General features: G+C 36.0%; 3 protein-coding genes across 9 annotated transcripts in view; 1 reads left to right on the top strand and 2 right to left on the bottom strand.

Moving 5' to 3' along the window:
* The first annotated feature begins 1,090 nt into the window (after positions 1-1,090).
* ing1 (inhibitor of growth family, member 1) lies at positions 1,091-7,719 on the top strand. 2 transcript variants are annotated; one of them, NM_001040356.1, is made up of 4 exons: positions 1,091-1,262; positions 1,352-1,408; positions 1,552-1,724; positions 5,967-7,719. In NM_001040356.1, exons 3-4 carry the CDS (start codon positions 1,583-1,585, stop codon positions 6,752-6,754), a joined length of 930 nt encoding a protein of 309 aa, NP_001035446.1. In that variant the 5' UTR covers positions 1,091-1,262; positions 1,352-1,408; positions 1,552-1,582; the 3' UTR covers positions 6,755-7,719. The 2 variants fall into 2 exon arrangements, with proteins under 2 accessions (NP_001035446.1, NP_001417874.1); NM_001430945.1 differs by lacking the exons at positions 1,091-1,262; positions 1,352-1,408 and having other exon boundaries at positions 1,418-1,724.
* A 75-nt stretch (positions 7,720-7,794) lies between these two features.
* On the bottom strand, positions 7,795-11,593 carry ube2al (ubiquitin conjugating enzyme E2 A, like). Its single transcript, NM_199719.1, is given in 6 exon segments — positions 7,795-8,907; positions 9,366-9,454; positions 9,814-9,903; positions 10,010-10,035; positions 10,949-11,029; positions 11,456-11,593. Coding segments are annotated over 6 exon segments (459 nt in total). The 5' UTR covers positions 11,500-11,593; the 3' UTR covers positions 7,795-8,778.
* A 1,028-nt stretch (positions 11,594-12,621) lies between these two features.
* The window catches only part of ankrd10b (ankyrin repeat domain 10b), a 39,344-nt gene continuing 34,300 nt past the window's right edge, over positions 12,622-17,665 (bottom strand). For 2 of the 6 annotated variants that reach the window (XM_005167451.6, XM_073911987.1), the window contains 2 exons: positions 15,594-15,683; positions 12,622-13,213 (listed from right to left, as the gene is read on the bottom strand). In XM_005167451.6, coding sequence (XP_005167508.2) covers positions 12,924-13,213; positions 15,594-15,683 — 380 coding nt within the window. In that variant the 3' untranslated portion in view covers positions 12,622-12,923. 6 annotated transcript variants of the gene reach the window in all.

The raw sequence follows: 17,665 nt of genomic DNA, 5'->3' as shown, positions 1-17,665 counted from the left end.
TTAGCAAAAAACTGAGAACACAAAAATATAAATATATGCAACATTACAGCACATATATGAATTGTAAAGACATTTTGGGAAAATGTACTTCTACTTAAAATTACTTAAAAACTTAAAATTACCACACTCAAAATCAATTTAAGTGTTAGTGATAATATTGCATTCACATTAAGTGTACTTAAGTACAACTTTTGGGAAAATGTACTTCTACTACAATACATTACAAATAGATTTTTTATATATTAACTTATTTTAAACTTAGGATTAGTATGTAAACAGTGTACTTAAATCAACTAATGTTTAAAGCATTTAAAGCACACTTTTGAAAAACACACTAATAAAAGTCTTTTGGATGTTTTTCTGTAGTGTACTTTATTGTAGTACACTAAAAAATTATTTAAGTATTACTGGTATTTGGTATACTTTTGTCAAGTGTACTAAAGTCCTACTGAAGTATAAACATACTTTTAATTAGTATATTTATAGTGTAAAACCATCAAACTTTTATTTAACACAAAAAAACAAAAAACAATGTACTAAAAATGTATTTGCGGGTATTTAAGTGTATTTTAGTTGCATTTAGTTATATATTTTTTTCACCTGGGTAAACAATCCTCCCTAAAGCACACAACTTTCCTCCTAAAATATGCATTTAAATGGTTTATTAATCATTTGCTTACATGCAGTATAATTTTTCTCGTCTAATGTGTGTTTCTCTGTTGCAACACATGCTCCATGCCAATTTGCCAAAGATAACGATATCAATATATTTAATCTCAATGCATTTCTTTGGAAACTTCTTTGCACAATCTGTTTCAGCATAGAGAATGTCTTTAATCTGGCTTGACCGTTTCTTAATTACTACACAAAGTAAACTGGGGCATTTATACTTTATGCTTTCTCTCTGACAATTTTTTATGTTTTCTTTCATTATTATTATTATTATTATTATTATTATTATTATTATTATTATTATATCCTTAACAAAATATAATTGATGAGTGATAATATGCAGCAAGTCTGTAAACAACTCATATGACGGCTCAGGCTATTTTGAACTCCTTGCATCTTTCAAACTCAAATAAGGCTACTTGGGGTTGTGCGTAGTCAACAGTCATTTTTCCTCTGTATTTTTCTATTCCACAATCCAAACTCCACTAAACCCATCTAATCCTAAAATAACATGCAGAGCATTTTAATTTCTATCCTTCGAAATGACCGTTGAAGTCTTGCTGACAGACGCCACCACGCGTCGTGCCACTGTAAACGTTTTTTTTACAGTTTATTTTGTGAAAAATATTCATACATAACAGCTTCTGTAATGAATATTAATCATATTTTGCTTTCCTAGACACTCGGTTGGAAGGTTACACATCAACGTCAGCGTAAAGATATTAATATTCATGAGGTAGGTCTCCGCCATAGAATCGTCACTGGTCCTGAACAACTCAATACTACTACTAACACCTTAGTAACTTTTCTCAGCAGCCTTTATTTTTTTTAAAACAAAGGCCATAGCATAGGATAATTATTAAAATTGATTTATCACAGATTTATCAACATCCTAAATGCGTTTGAAAAGATGCTGAATCCTTCATCAAACGGCGAGTCGTCTCATGTTGTGGTGAACTATGTTGAGGAGTACCTGGAGCTGGTTGAGTCTTTGCCTTTGGACCTACAAAGATGTGTGTCTCTTATGAAGGAAATAGACGCCAAATATCAAGGTGAGAGATTACAGACATTTCCACATGGCAGAAGTGTAAGCACAGTAACACTGCATTGTTTGAGCAACGGGTGTTAAATGTCACACTAGCTAGCTGGCTAGCGGCTAACTGTTAACGTTAGCACGTGAAACAGGCAAGTTTGAAACAGGCAATATTGCGAGTGTAAAGCTGCCCAGTTTATTAAGTATATTGAGTAAATGCATTTGCTATTGTTGTGCACATTATTTAGCGGTTTCTATGTAATCGCCACACATCCTGTTCGGATGGAGTCTGGCAGCGTCTAGCGCCACCAAACTTCCTGTTACAATAATCACGTAGCTTGAAATCACAACTGTGTGCTGATGTTGTGTGCTTTGAAAAAAAATCATAGAAACAGTATATACACAAACCATATTGTTAGCAACTCCGTGTAACGTTTCTGTCAAACGTGGTTGGGCATTAAGTTACTAGGAGTCACTACAGGGGCAATCTGATTTCACGAATTGTTTTTATAGTTAAAAAAGCTAGAAATCTCCTGCGGTTAGCTTTTTTACTGAGGGATTTGTTCATGTCATTAACGAGATTCTTTATTAATAAGATTGATTATAGTAGTAATTCACCCCAAAATAAAAGTTAATAATAATTACTCGCCCTCATGTCTGAGACCTTCATTCATCTCAGGAACACAAACTAAGATATTTTAGACAGTCCAGAAAAGGAAGTAAAACATTGCCAAAATTTTCTACGTGACTTCATCGGTTCAACTTTAGTCATATGAAGTTTCAAGAACACTTTGTGCTCTAAAAAAACATTGTCAGGTTGTTAGGGTCCATGTTTACTACAGTCAGTATGACATTGCTATTAGAGTCAGCAGTACAACATGTAAGCTTCGTATTGCCTGTAATACACCCTGATGCACACCCTAATTTAGCGCAGAAGACATAAGTAAAGTTGTTTTTACAAAAAATAAATAAATACAATGATAAAGTGTTCCTAGAGCTTCATTTGATTAACCGTTACAGTTGAATGTTTTGACATGAGATTGCAGGCCTGTTGCCAGCCTGGCCTAAGGGGTGTATTTTTTTTCCAAAATTGGACCTTTTTGCAATTGTACGCCTCATTTCCCATTTAATTATGAAATTTATATACTGCATTTTAGTGACATTTAAGCACTATTCTGAATTAGCTGTCGCATGGTCATCATAACCACACTTTTTGACTATTTTAGCCAAAATAGTGTTCAAATACATTTTAACATGGGTCTCTTTTAGTGCTTTACAGCTTTTTATGGTCATTTTTTTTGCTTCAAAAATGAGGTCCAAGATTTAGAATGAAAGTTACTTGTAAAATGTTTTCTCTATTTAAAAACAATACAGCAGCGAAAGGGGATTCCTCTTACGTCAGATTGTATGTTTTCTTGCACAGCTTGATGTTGGATTCGTAAAAAAAAAAAAAATGTTAGCATTGGCCAAAACTGAACTAAAGTCACACTGAAGCATCAGCCAACAGAGAATTCTGCTTCGCCTTAAAGCCTCTTCGATGGGTTATTTTTCACCATGATAACATCAGAATCAGAATCTTTATTGTCATTGTACAAAATACAACGAAATTTATGTTTGCCCTTCTCCTCAGTGCAATCCTATTTATCTAAAACATCCAACAATAATAACAAGAGATAAAAAGATAAAATGGCAACAATAAGATAAAATGACAACAATAATCAATCATTAAAATAAAAACAATGCAATACTAAAAGTGCATATGATGTGCGTATAAAGTGCATTTTCTAGCAGCAGGTTAAAAAGTGAATAAGATTAAAATAATTTTTGACCAGAAACACCCTCGATTTAATGTCCATTTATTATTGCAACAGCCCTTAGATATGTACTATTTTTTAATCTGCTTGTTTTAGCAGATATAAGACAGACTGTCATAGCAGTCAAAATAGGACAAATTAGCTCATGCATGAGACAAATTCTGGACCTTTGTCAGTGAGGGGTGGTTCTTCCAAACCACTCAAACTAGGGTTGGGTGATGTCGACCAATTTGGCATCGTAAGATTTCTAATGTGAAACATTGCGATGAACGATGGCATCGTCGTCATAGGCATTTGTGAAATAATTATTCATGATTAATTAATTAATTCCTAACAAATAAATTATTTGTTTGTAGCCAATTTGACCCGCATGGTCTTTGTTTTACCCATAACCAAATCATAAGTAAATAAAGATTAGTTACACACAAATTACCACCTATCAATCATTTTTTCCGCGGGACCCTGGCATGACTCTGGCAGAGTGATCTGTGTCATTATAATGGTGTTGACAACCTTGGTTGGTAAAAACAGGTGCACAACCAACAGTGTCTGAGGTTTACTCTAAAATGACTAGGTACAAGCATGTCAGTGAAAGATTGAAGCAGTTTACTGATGCTGGGACACAACACCTGATAGATTCAAAAGACCAGAGTCGTTAGACAGAGACAAGATGAATTAAATATTACGTTTAACAACTATAGTGAGACGCAATCCAGCGGGACAACCTTGATAAACTGTGTGACGTGCACTACTCAAAACCATAGACTGTAAAATATATGGACGTAGTATCCGTGACGTCACCCATAGGTTTCTAAAGAGCGCAAAAGAAGCCACAGGTAGGCGCGGCCAACCGTCGCCATTTTGTCCGCGCGTCATCACACCCACGGCGGGATACCAAACATGGGCAAAGAGGCGGAGAGTGATCGGAGCTACAGACGCATGCTGCAATTTGCTTGGACCTGGTTCAGACACCTGGTTTACTTTGGGAGAACGCTTAATACTTTATCACCTGTGACTCGTTTGTATTCTGACCACTTGTGCTTGGTTGTACACTATATCAATAAAGTGTTTAGTCTTTTAAAAACACTGCTGTAATACACTGAGCCACTAAACATTGTTCTTATGACGTTTCTCAACAGGAGGAAAACGCGAATTACATCCAAACACTTCAGATATAGTCTGTGTTAGTAAATGCAAGACTATTAATGAAATCCAGCATAACACTGTATGACAACGCTTCACATGACTGTTCTAGAGCCTACAGCTAATCAATCTGACAGATTCTGGAGTGCATTACAGCTCTAAATATAAATATTAACGATAAATGATCTAAAATAAAACAAATACATGTATTGAGATGGTATATAAGTATATAACTTTACTCACATGGGAAACGGAGGCCACGTGAACGGTTTGTGAGCACAATTAAGTGCACTAAGCATGACATTCCATCAAATAATTGTAGGAAACAAGTCCAAAAGGCAGTTGACTGTGTAAAGCCACATAAAACAACACAGAAATACGATAAATATGCCGAGTTCAGTGGCTAATCTGCCGGATTCAGCTGAGGTGACGTGACGGCGACCAACGAGACCTAGCTGTCAATCAAGTGGCCACGCCCTTAATTATGCAAATTTAATATAACTTAATATAAAGGAAACGGATGAGTTATAAAAAAAATTCACCCCCCTCACAGTTGTCATGAAGGGTAATATTAGCTGTATTAACCAAAAATCTTTTTTTGTACCAGGCTGTAAACACCTTTTTTTCTGCTGTAAAGTTGGCCATTCTAACAGTGGGCTCAATTGAAAGTTGCTCTGTTTTAGAGCCAGGAGCGGCCAGGACTAGCGGAATTTCGAATGAATTGCAGTTTTAGTTACTTCCGTATTGGCTTCCTGAGAGAGAGCGGGAGGTTGCCGCTTGCTCAAAACATTTGCTGAGCTGGAGCTGAGACGAGCACATGACAGTATGTGTGTGTGGTCACGTGATGTGCGTTTTCAGCAAGTGGTACTTGTATAATGTGGACAGATGGCTTTTTTAGAAATGCTAGGTGAAACACTAGTGTGGATGTGGATAGATTTAAAAGGGCATTTTAAAACAAAAACAAAGAGGTATTAGTGTAAACAGGGCCTAAGTGCGTATTTTTCGAGAGCAGGTTTCCAAAAGGGGGCGGGACGGAGGATCGCGATGCCGGCTTAGCATTGTGACGTCCATAGGCGATGAATAATGGCATCATCTATTGACCCCCCCACCCCCATTTTGGATATGAAAAAATGATTGACACATCATAGCAGTGCATATACCATTTTTATATTGTAGTCTGTTACAGTTACTACTTTTTTAAATGTCTAACTTAAATTCTATTTTAAATGTCAGTTATTATGGTAGTAATTATGTTAACATTTGCCATATTTTTTTACACTATTCCTGGTGTGCTGATCATACAGAGATCCTCAACGAATTGGATGAAGCTTATGAAAAGCACAGACAAGAATCCGATCCGGTCCAGAGACGTCGTCTGCTCCACTGCATCCAGCGCTCGTTGATCCGCACAGAAGAACTCGGAGATGAAAAGATCCAGATCGCAGGCCAAATGGTGGAAATGGTGGAGAACCGCAGCCGACAGCTGGAGTGGCACGGCGAGCTTTTCCAGGCCAGTCATGACTCTCCGGAGAGCAGCGTGTCAGTGGGCAGCACCCCGAGCGCCATAACAACCACAGCCATGACGACGATTTCTGATATACTGCTCTCGGCCAGTAAACTAACTGCAAATCGGAGACGAGAGGAGACCCCGAGTTCAGTTGACAAATCTGGTGGAAAGCGTTCGAGAAGGCAGAAAAATGGCTCAGAGAATCGGGAGAACTCTAATTACAGCTTGGAGCACATCGAGGATGTTTCATCAGGCACGCCAAAAGAAAAGAAGCCTAAGGCATCAGCAACATCATCCAAAAAGAAGAAGAGGTCCAAGAGCAAGCAAGACCGAGAGCCGTCGCCAACTGACCTGCCCATTGATCCCAATGAACCCACCTACTGCCTTTGTGAGCAGGTGTCCTACGGAGAGATGATCGGTTGCGATAATGACGAATGCACTATTGAATGGTTTCACTTCTCATGTGTTGATCTGCACCATAAGCCCAAAGGGAAATGGTACTGTCCCAAGTGCAGAGGAGACAACGAGAAGACCATGGACAAGGCATTGGAGAGGTCTAAAAAGGAGAGGGCGTACAACAGGTAGTGTCAGGCGAACTTTCTGACATTCGAGAGTTAAGCGATCAGTTTTGAGAAGTCTGTGATGATGTACCAGGTCAATGGTTAGTATATCTTTTAGGGATATATTTCTGAGAGGATTCGCTCATCAGTTGTGTAGTTATCAATGTTCTACAGCGTTAGGAGTATCCAGTTCATCCAACAGGACAACAGTGCATTTTTATGTTCAGCTACTTGTATTTATGTCTTGCGTAACTGTACATATGTTCATGTGAAATAAGCCACACAGGTCGCAGTATTGTTGCATGGCTTTTGTTCTTTTAAAACACAAGGCCTTACAATATTGATAACGTTATGAGAAGGTTCCATTAGTTAATGTATTTGCAACAGTATTTATTCATTTTTTTTTTAATATTAGTTAAGAATTACAAAGTTCATCGGCTAAAATGTTTAATTTGTTAGCATTAGTTAAGATTAAAGGGATAGTTCATCAAAAATGTATATTTACTCATGAATATGCGCTCAAATGGTTCTGAACCTTTTTCTATTGTACTCAAGAGGATATTGTGAAGAATGTTGGAAAATAACAGCCATTGACTCTCATAGTAGGAATAAAAAAAATTGATGTCAAATGGTTTTTATTCTCCAACATTTTTTATTGTGTTTAACAGAAGAAAGAAAAATCAAACCAGTTTGGATTAAATGATGGATGAGTAAATAGCAGAAGTTTAATTTGTTGGACAAACTAATCCCTTTATCAGTGAGAAACTTGCGGACCTGAGCTGCCAAGCCATTCTATAAACAGAAGTTACAAATGTTTGTTGTTAACGCATCCTTTAATTGAGAACTTTTTGTAAAGTTTCACTATTAAGTGTTAGCTCAGGTCCACTGTGGACCAAACATTTTGTCTTCGACACTTCTGTAACATGATCAATTGTGCATGTTCTCCAAGAAGTTTTTTTTTTCTAATAAAATGGTGACATTTCACCCAAATCTTTGTTGTTAATTCAAATTAGTCTTTATTAAATGGAAAGATATCGATGTATAAAGCATTAGTGACTCACAAGCGTAGTTTCACCTTTTATTTAAGTATTTACAAGTGCTGGAAAATGAGATTGCCAACCAGTGCAAAATCTGTACACAAAATTCAGATGTGACTTGTATATACAAGAGATCAGTAGAGGCAAGGACACACTCAGGCATTCATGCATGTAACAGGGCAAACATCTGCAAAGATCAAGGGCTTGAGGGGGAAAAAACACCTGAAGACATTATTTCACTTGATTGGACTTGTGATACAAGCCATTGAAAGGTTACACAGCTTTTGGAGGATATTTTTAAATTGAGCAATTCCAGCAAATCTTTTTTTTTTTTTTTACCAGTAAATATAGCTATATTTTATACTCCACACCATATTGCCATTTTCTGTTAGCATAAATTGGTATTTAATATAAACTCTCATATCTGTCTACCAATCTTTGTTATCAGTGCGAACGAGAGAAGCTCACCACTTATGTGGTAGAACACTTAACCTTCCTTCTGACTAAACCAACACAACAAATACTAATCCTGTAAAATGGGAGCAAAACAGAAATTTAAAAGGACACTTTCAACGGTGTTAAGCAAAATCATGATATTAAAATTGACAATGAAGCACCAATGACGTTTTCATCAACACTACTATGACTTCAAGTCTCTTAGTGAGTCATGTTTCTGGATTAGATCGACTCATTTTAGAGATGCTTTCACATTTTGCAAAAGAGGACAATTACTGCATATTCATGCCAGATGCAAAATTAGTCAAGCATTGTACACCAGGGGTAACTCCCCTCTCAATAATCTTAATGAGGGTTGAAAATCAGTCCAGGCAATAATGTGGGAGAGAAATAAAACCAAAAAAAAAAAAAAAAAAAAAAAAAAAAAAATCACAATCTTGCATGAGTAAAGTGCATAAAAACTTAAAAATGGAGATTTGAAAAACTATCCTCCAACAACAGAGCCAAACAAAAAAGGAAAAGGATGTTTGAGTGAGAACGTGGTTTAAGAATGTGGTCAACTGTCCCTCCAGCTCTGCTCTACAATCGCTGACACCCGTTTCTCATACTCCCGTTTGTTTTCCTGATACAGTTGTGCTGCCTGGCTGTTAGCAGGGCTGTTGGGATTTGGCTCATCTAGAAGGGACTGTAAAGAAACAGAGGGCAAACAAAATCTATTTTAGGTCTCAAGAACACAACAGGAAAACAAACTTGTAATAAGTAAAGCAAAAGTAAAACATTATTTACTTTCCTAACCAAAAATCAGTACCTAAAGGCATAGTTCACCAAAAGGTAAAATTCTCACCATTTACTTATGCAAGTGGTGTGGGAAACTTCATGGGTTTACTTTTTTTTTTGTTGAACACAAAAGAAGATGTTTTAAAGATTGTTGCAAACTAGTTTCGATTTGCAAACCATAGCAGGAAATGCAAATACTGTGTTCAACAGAAACTTAAATAGGCGTGTGACAACTGAAAGTTGAGTAAATGACAACAATTTTTAGTTTTGTGGCTTATTTGATGGCATGCAGCAGACAATTGTCAATGTAAAATGTTTTCCACATGCTACATTAAAATGACTTTTAAACAAAATGACTTAACATACCTGGATTGATGTGAGAATAGAAGAAACATCATAAGTAGGACTCCATCGATTCTGAAGAATATCTAGGCAGATACTGCCATCAGCATACACTGAGAAAGACATGAGGAGAGTTAGATTTACACATTCACAGTCAGAATGAAAGTCTGAATCTTGTTAATGTTCATTAAAAAAAAATAAATAAAGAAATGTATCGAAGAAACCAGCCCAAACTAATACTGCAAATCACTCTCAAACCAACAAAAATACACCAGTAACCCTTATTCTGGCCTACAACATCTTAAGAGTTGATGCATTTGATAATAAAAATGTATTGTAATATTAAATATGCTAAGCAAAATATTAAAATGCTTACTACCATTTAAAAGCTTTATTTAAAAAAAAATACATAAATAAAGCTTTCAACATTAACATTACTTTTAATTTGAGACTAACAAGAATCACCACTCACCATTTGGATGAAACATCTTTGAGACGAACCTCACTGTTGGAGGCTTGTTGGGATATTCCTCTGTGAACTCGACTGTGAGTTTGAAGGTACCTTGTGGGCAAAGCAAACATCTTTATTTCAGTATAAATTTTACTAATTTACTTTAAACATATTCAACCATATTTGCACAAGTTCGGTTCAGCAAACAGAAGCTTACCATCTTCAAAAGGTGTTCCTTCTGGACTGCATGTGAAAACAAGAAACAAAACATTTAGATAAATTGCAGATTAAGTTACAGATTTACGGTCACAATCTACTTCAACTGAAACTGAAGAGTGAAAAGACATTGAACAAAATCTGTCCGTGATAAATCAAAGCTATCAGGACTTTGGTTTATCCATGTCAATTGTGTAATAGGTGGATGTGGCTCCACCTTTTTTTACTTTTCCATCAAAAAAAGTCATATCGTAAAACATATTAAAAATAAAGTGCTATTGTAAATGAAACCGATACCAACACTGTGCCTGCTCTTTGTTTACACTCACTTTCAAACAATTCTAATAATAATAATACATATATTAATAATATATAATAATATATTAATATAATTTAATATATAAAATTTTATTTATATATACTTTTTAATGCGGTAAAGTGTAAAATATTGCTTTAAAAAAAGTTTGTTTTAATGCAATTCATAAATGCAATCTATTCTTCGATGGCAAACATTGCAGGAAGATTTTCATTATTATTTTTTTTAACAAATAATAATTATTTCAATGTTATTTGAATGTTTATCCAAAACATTCCTATTTCTTTTCCCACCAACTATATGGAGACATTCTGTGTTTGCTTAGCACTAATATTTTATTTTACAGTCCTGTTTCATGTATATGAAACGTATTTTTTTGTTGCAAAACATAAACTGTGCAATTACTAGATACTAATAAACCTAGCCATTGTCCTAACATTAACCCACATAGTAACATCGTGCTATCCTAAGGAAGTACACGTAGTTTAAAATAACGTGTTATCCACACATCATGCTGGGAAAATGTCAGTAACAAAACCCCCATATATTCCGAGGTTTTTCATCATGGGGATCTCCATTTCAGGAGCTTGGACTCGATCAGACACATATTTGCTCTCGGCTTACCCGAAAATAACTGCATTCCACACCATGATGTTGTTCTCAGATGGAGCTCCACTGACGCCGGCTGGGGGATCCTCCTGGAGCCTTTGGGACCACCACACAACACATTACAATTATTTCAGTGTCAGTCGCATAAATCTATTAGAAAACACCCAAGACATAACATGGCAACGTGTGGTTACTTTCTAAAAATGTCCAGACACTGGCTAATAAAAAATAACATTCAGACAAGTCAAGCTTGAATAACTTCTCTAACCGGCTCGAACAAGCTCGCTAGCTAACAAGCTAAAACAAATGTAGAGTTTTAAAATGAAACATTACAACGTGAATAGGTAGTGTAATACCACCGACAAACTCACAACAGCATAAACAAAGTAAATTACCACGTTTTAATCGTGTGTTTGACGTTAAAGTATTTGACTACCGACTTAAATGTTATGAAGCTAACTAGCTAGCCAGCTATTCCATCAAAACAAACACATCTCACGTTATCGCTGAACAGCAACTCACCGTTTAAAATCTCGCATGAGTCGCCTTCTAGCTGGGGTGGACATCTTTAACTACACTTAAAAAGCGTCAGCGCTTATTTTTAGAGCCCTATTAAGAAATCCTAAGGTAACTGTATTTATCACAACAGCGATGATTAATATTCCTTTCTGAGTACAAGACGTCTTTTCACGAGACACGAATATACCACCTGTCCCACACAGGGGAGTTATTTGCGACCAAAAACACAGAGTCATCACGCAAAAGATCCTATAATCAAATGTGTGTTTAGTTTTGAAAAATTGCAGTGATCAATATTCTAATAGTTGTTTGAAATATTTTGAGTTAATGGAAATAATTCGAGAATTTAAGTAAAATGTTTGTCAAGCGCTACGTAAACGTCACAAGTCCCCCTATTTGTCTTTCCGTTGGTAGAGTCTTGGTTGGAGGAACAGCCTCGATGACGTTTCTGTGGGAGGAATGAGGTCAGAGAGTCCTCCTAGCGGTTAAGGGCAGGAAACGCAGTAAACGTCCACCTTGTACTCTGTCTGATATTTCATAACAGGTAAACGACGTGCTTAGTCGTTATTCATGTTTTTAAAGCCACATTTTTTATTCTAACGAAGTGGGAATACACTAGATACTAAACGCGTTTCGAGTCAGACTGTGGAAACAATTAAAACCAACTTCGACATTCAATAATACATACTATATCGTGATAAAAGTTAGAGCACTTCAAAATACAATAAATAACTATTCGTTAATTTAACTTAACAGTATGTAACAGCACAAAATATTTTATAAGCTATTTATTATAAGACAAAACATTTTAACACATTCTGGCCTACTCTTTTTACAAGTTAGCCCTAACCTAGCTAAAGGCCTAACCTTGCTATTGTTTGACAACACTTTATAATATGGTTATTATTCAATTTAATTAACTAAACCGACGATAAAACTACTTGTAAAACATTTAATCATTTATTAAATTATTTGTTGGTGTTTAGTAACTCAACAAAATGTATCCGTAACTTTTTATTGGAGTTATATGGAACTAACTACCATGCTAAGTTAATATTGTATCATTTTTTGACCTTATGTCAAAACGAAATGATTCAGTATTTTGCCTGGCTACTCGTTACATAATTACAAGCAAAATATAGATAGAGCAAAACAAAACATACAATTGATTCAGTCAACTGATCAACCATTTTAATCATAAGCAGCTCTTAATACTACATAAGAAAGAGATGTCATTAAACAATTATAATTAGTTCGTAGGCACATTTAATACATTGGATCAAATAATGCATAAGTTCCATGATTTTCTGACTGACCCAAACTAAAAATACAAAAAAAAAAGCATACATAAAATGCACTTTTTATTTAACAACACAAATACATTGTCCCTTTCAAAAACACATGGACTTAAAGCAATCCAGCACATTCTTAATGGACATATAAAGGCATGTTAAGTGTGGACAGGACGATCCTAACACCCATGATAGATGTGCATGGTGTCGAAGGTGATGTGGTCGTACTGCTCCTCTACACTGACTGACTTGCGGTGCTCTATCTGACTGCTGGCGTCCTCCATGTTCTCAGCTGTGTCTCCAAAGCCGTTATGGTGCCCGTAGTGAAGGCCACTGTCAAAAAGACCAAGATGTGAGGAGACCCCCTCATTCCCAATATGATCACCACTCTTAACCTCGGATGAATTCCCATTTATGTTCTCGCGCATCAGGTCACCCCCATTGAGGTGCTGCATGGGATGGCAGAGTCCTGCTGTTAGAGAGAACAAATGAATAATAACCTCATTAGCAAAAGTAAAGAATTGCCCCATTCTCAATTGAATGTTACCGTTTTGCACAACAATTTCCAAAGTTTTTATTACTTGAAATATTACCAGGGTTGAGTAAATTAATCAGGTTATGTTTTTCAAAATCACCTGTACGGTTTATATAATGCAATTGCATCTGAACATTTGAACTGGAGATTAAAGTCCTGGTTTCAAGCCTTGATATGGTTTACCCAAACAAATAAAACACTGGCACACTGCCCTACATTCACTTCAACTGCAAACACTTCACCTTTTAAATTAAGATGAATTTAATATTTAAATCTCATGCATGTTGAAGGAAAAAAAATAAAAAGGTTAAGGGTTAATGAAAGGATCAACCAACAAACATAAAAGATCTGCGTATTGTAGCCAAACAATTGTAGCAAACAACATCAAATGAATACTTGCATGTAGGGCTGCACGATATTGGAAAAATTTGATATTGCATAGCTCTATTTGATGGTTTTCTATGGAGTCTAACAGTATTCAGGTACACAAATTGATTAAATAACAATGCAAAAAATTGCTTTTTTACATTGCTTTATCTCGTTAGTAGTCCAGATGTCAAAAAATTCTTAGATCAACTAAAAATATTTTGTATTTTTTAACTTTTTTTTTTAAAATTCTTCCTGGGGAAAAAAAAAAAAAAAAAAAAAAAAAAAAAATCGGTAAGTGGTAAAAACTTTATTAAAAAAAAAAAAAAAAAAAAAGTAAAACGGTTTCGTTTTCGTTTTGAAATGTAGATATTAGTACTAGAAACAAGCCAAAAATTCAAAGCAAGGAAAACTTTTTGTTGTTGTTGCATAAATCTTATAAATTCCAAATACATACAGTAATTAAATACAATTCTGCGGCTCCTGGTCAACTATAATTCAGACACAACATTGCATATCTTACGATGTGACTATCGGATGCGCAGATTGCGATATCCATGTTGAAACGATATAATGTGCAGCCCTACTTGCATGTGGTTTCAATTGCTTACATGTTCTTACAAAGCACAAATGCAAGAGTCTGTGTTTGTTAAATGACAGAACTTTTTAATGAGAATAGAAATGACATCTCCATCAACCTTATGCATTCTGCGTCTTTACATAAACAATATTTTCAGCTCAGTTTCAGTGTTTCAATGAGTACTAACAGTCAGATGTCTCGTGTAACTTAGTACTTTATGTAGGCAATCATGCATTAGGCTGTATGCAGTGCAAACAAATAATATTCTGGCATTCGTTCTGGATGAAATAACAATTTATATATGAATTTATATAAAGTACAGTGAAAAGAAGCCCCCCCTTATAGCTCAAATTAGCTCTAATGTATTTAACAAATATTTCCCATACTATATATAAAAAGCTATGCAAAACATTACAAAGAAAAAAAAGACTTTTGCCCTCATACAATAACCTGAAGGATGAACACTGCAGATGCAATAAATCTAACGATACAGACTTCAACAAATAACATCAACAGAAGGATTAAAAGTCTAAGGTTAAAGAAGTAACTAAGTGCACAGTGATAGTTAATGGATGCACTCTGTACATTCAGAAGATATGCTTTGGCATAACAATACAATTAAATGTGAAGAATAAAATAAACAACATTTTATGTTTTCAACTGGGAAATAAAACCTGCATTAACTTGGAATCTCGTTTCTTGCTACTTTACAGTAAATTAATATGACTCTCACACACACCATAACTAATAATGCAAGAATTTAAACAATATTACAAAGCAACTTATGACATTTTTGAGGGCAAATACAATTCACAACCAAAGCTGTGCAATCAGTGTTATACCAACAAAGAACAGGAAAACAAGAAAACCAAACACTTTCCAAGTATAGATATAGGCCTAAATACAACCTCATAACAAACTACTATTTTACAGCCAAGGAAAAATATTGGGATGATTCAAACATTGGAATGCATTGGAATTCAAATTAAGAGGCGTTCAAGGAAGTTATTGTGCAAAACAAAACAACCTTCTCCAATTTTTTTGCTTTTGTATTAAAAAGTGCATACCACCAGAAGTTAAATAGATATGGTGGTGCCACTATGACCAAGTTTTATGCGTACAATGTGCGCCAGATTAAATTCATTTCTCTCCCAGACACACAAAGTAAAGTAAAAGGCAAATGCCCCTACAGATAGGCATAGGAGTTAGTGCAACGGCATGGTATCTGCATGGAGGTCACGTTGAAGATCTCCAGCTCTTTGTGGACTGGAGAGGATGAGCTCTCCATTTGGACCCCCCTGTCCTGTTCTGGACTGCAGTAGCCATTGGACGGCAAGGGCAAGGATCCATTTAAAGGTCTGTTCCCACCTGTGGAATTCAGTGCAGGCCCGAACTCCATGTGCATGTTCTCCATCTGCTCTTCCCCACTGGACCCGTTTATTGGCTGATAACCGAGATCTGAAATGTATGGTGATGGCAGTCTGCTGATTTTGCAATGGCGACCCAACAAAATGTTAAATGATCCATTTTAAATATGTTTTTAAAGGGGTCCTATTATGCAATATTTACAACAATAATCTGCTCTCAGTTTTCCACAGAACGTGCCTTAAGTTTTAGTTCTGATTGAAGACCAAGCATTCAAAAATAGATAAAAAAAGGTTTTTAACTACAGAAAACTTTACAGCACATAAATAAAGAGTAATCACAAAGCTGTATTAACTGATTTTGTGGAAATTTTTGAATCATTAGGCTATCAGCAAACTGTCCACAAACTGTTACTCTGAAGGGTTAAAACTAAGGGTGTCACGATCCTCCGAATTCTCGATTCGATTACATTTTCGATTCTGAAGGCACGATTCGATTTTCGATTATGAAATAAATGAATGACCAATTAATTATTTGTTGCCTACCGTTTAAACTACCTGACCTGCATGGTCTTTGTTTTACCCATAAACAAATCATACAGTTAATAAATAAAGGCAAGATACACACATAATTACCACCTGTCAATCACTTTTTCTGCGGGACTCGTGAATAGGCAGTGATCTGTGTCGTTATAATGGCGTCGGTAAAAAAAAGAGGCACAACCAACAGGAACCAGCCAACAGTATCTGAGGTGTTTGCTAAAATGACTAAGTACAAGTGAGTGAAAGATTGAAGCAGTCCTTTGACTGCCTGGACCTGCTGTCTCGAGTGCATGGCTGTGTGCGTCTGTGTCTGTGTGGTCACGTGATGTGCATTTTCAGAGGTAGAGAGGAAGGAGGGCTGCTCAGAAATGCTACATGCCACTGTGGATGTCAAATTGTTGTCGTTCTAAAATGCCATTTAAAAACAAAGAGAGTGTAAACAGGGCCTGAGTGTGTACTTTTCGCGAGCGGATTTGCAACGGGGGCGGGCGGAGGATCGCGATGCCGGTGTTGTCTATCGGACGAACCGTACGTAATACGTACATAGCAGAGCTTGCAAAACTGTGTTTTATTTGTCGACAACACGAACGTTGTCAACATATATCACTGGAAATTCAAAATGCCTACACACCGGCGACTTCATTGAAAGAGGAGAGGGTTTAAGTTCTGTCGATGGGTCTCCTGCTTCTGCAGTTTAACAAGCACTTCAACAAGCCTGTTTTTTTCCCGCTTGGCAAGCCAAGCTGACTTGACATGGGGGCGTGGCAGCATCGACGATTCTATTTTTTCATTCGATAATCGAAATTGAGCATAAATTTCGATCGATTTCGATTAAAAATTTGCTTCAGATATTATAAAGTTTTCATTTAATTCTACAGTATCTTTATGATAACGTCCATTTCTCCCAGAATTCTTAGCGCAGTCATCTTTTCCAGTTCACACCAAAATGGGCTCTCTTGCATGAAGCCATTCTCATTTGTTTGTTAAAGGTCTGACAACTGCTGTGTGCATCCTGCCACAAAATGTAGCGAAAATTACTACAAAGCAGTAGTAGTTTGATTAAGGTGTTTCCATGTCTGTGCTGCACTTCAATTATCCACTCGAAATAGGAATAGTGTACATGTCTTAATTTCATTTGTTAAGTTTGATTATGACTTTAGTCTGATTGAAGTAATCAAAATTGTGGTGGGCCGTTATCGTGTAAATAAAATTTAAAAATATTGCCGTTAATCTATTCTCAAAGTTGGGTTGGGAGCTGGGTCTATTCTATGCAAGCTATAGTGACTTTCACCTTGATATTTTAGCACGAATGTATACCTGACCAGTGAGCCGTCTGACAAAAAAAAGTGCACTTCTGAATCAAATCAGCAGGATGTCTGACTTAAAGGAGTAAGGACTGGTGAGTGTTATGGAATTTAATAACGCATGTAACGCATTAATAACGTGTATGCGGTCCTTTACTGACAGCCGCATATGTGGATCTTTTCGGAAAACATGGCAAAAAGTTGGTGTTTACTTAAATAATGCCACTAC

The sequence above is a fragment of the Danio rerio genome, chromosome 9 (genome assembly GCF_049306965.1).
Source record: "Danio rerio strain Tuebingen ecotype United States chromosome 9, GRCz12tu, whole genome shotgun sequence".
Taxonomy (NCBI): Eukaryota; Metazoa; Chordata; class Actinopteri; order Cypriniformes; family Danionidae; genus Danio; species Danio rerio.
The sequence above is the reverse complement of the archived record's forward strand: the minus strand, read 5'-3'. Positions and strand labels throughout refer to the sequence as shown.

Bases quoted from the DNA above. Each gene is read 5' to 3' on its own strand.
- ing1 (NM_001040356.1), top strand. From the start codon at position 1,583: ATGCTGAATCCTTCATCAAACGGCGAGTCGTCTCATGTTGTGGTGAAC. The intron at 1,725-5,966 runs GTGAGAGATTAC...CTGATCATACAG, and splicing joins AATAGACGCCAAATATCAAG to AGATCCTCAACGAATTGGAT.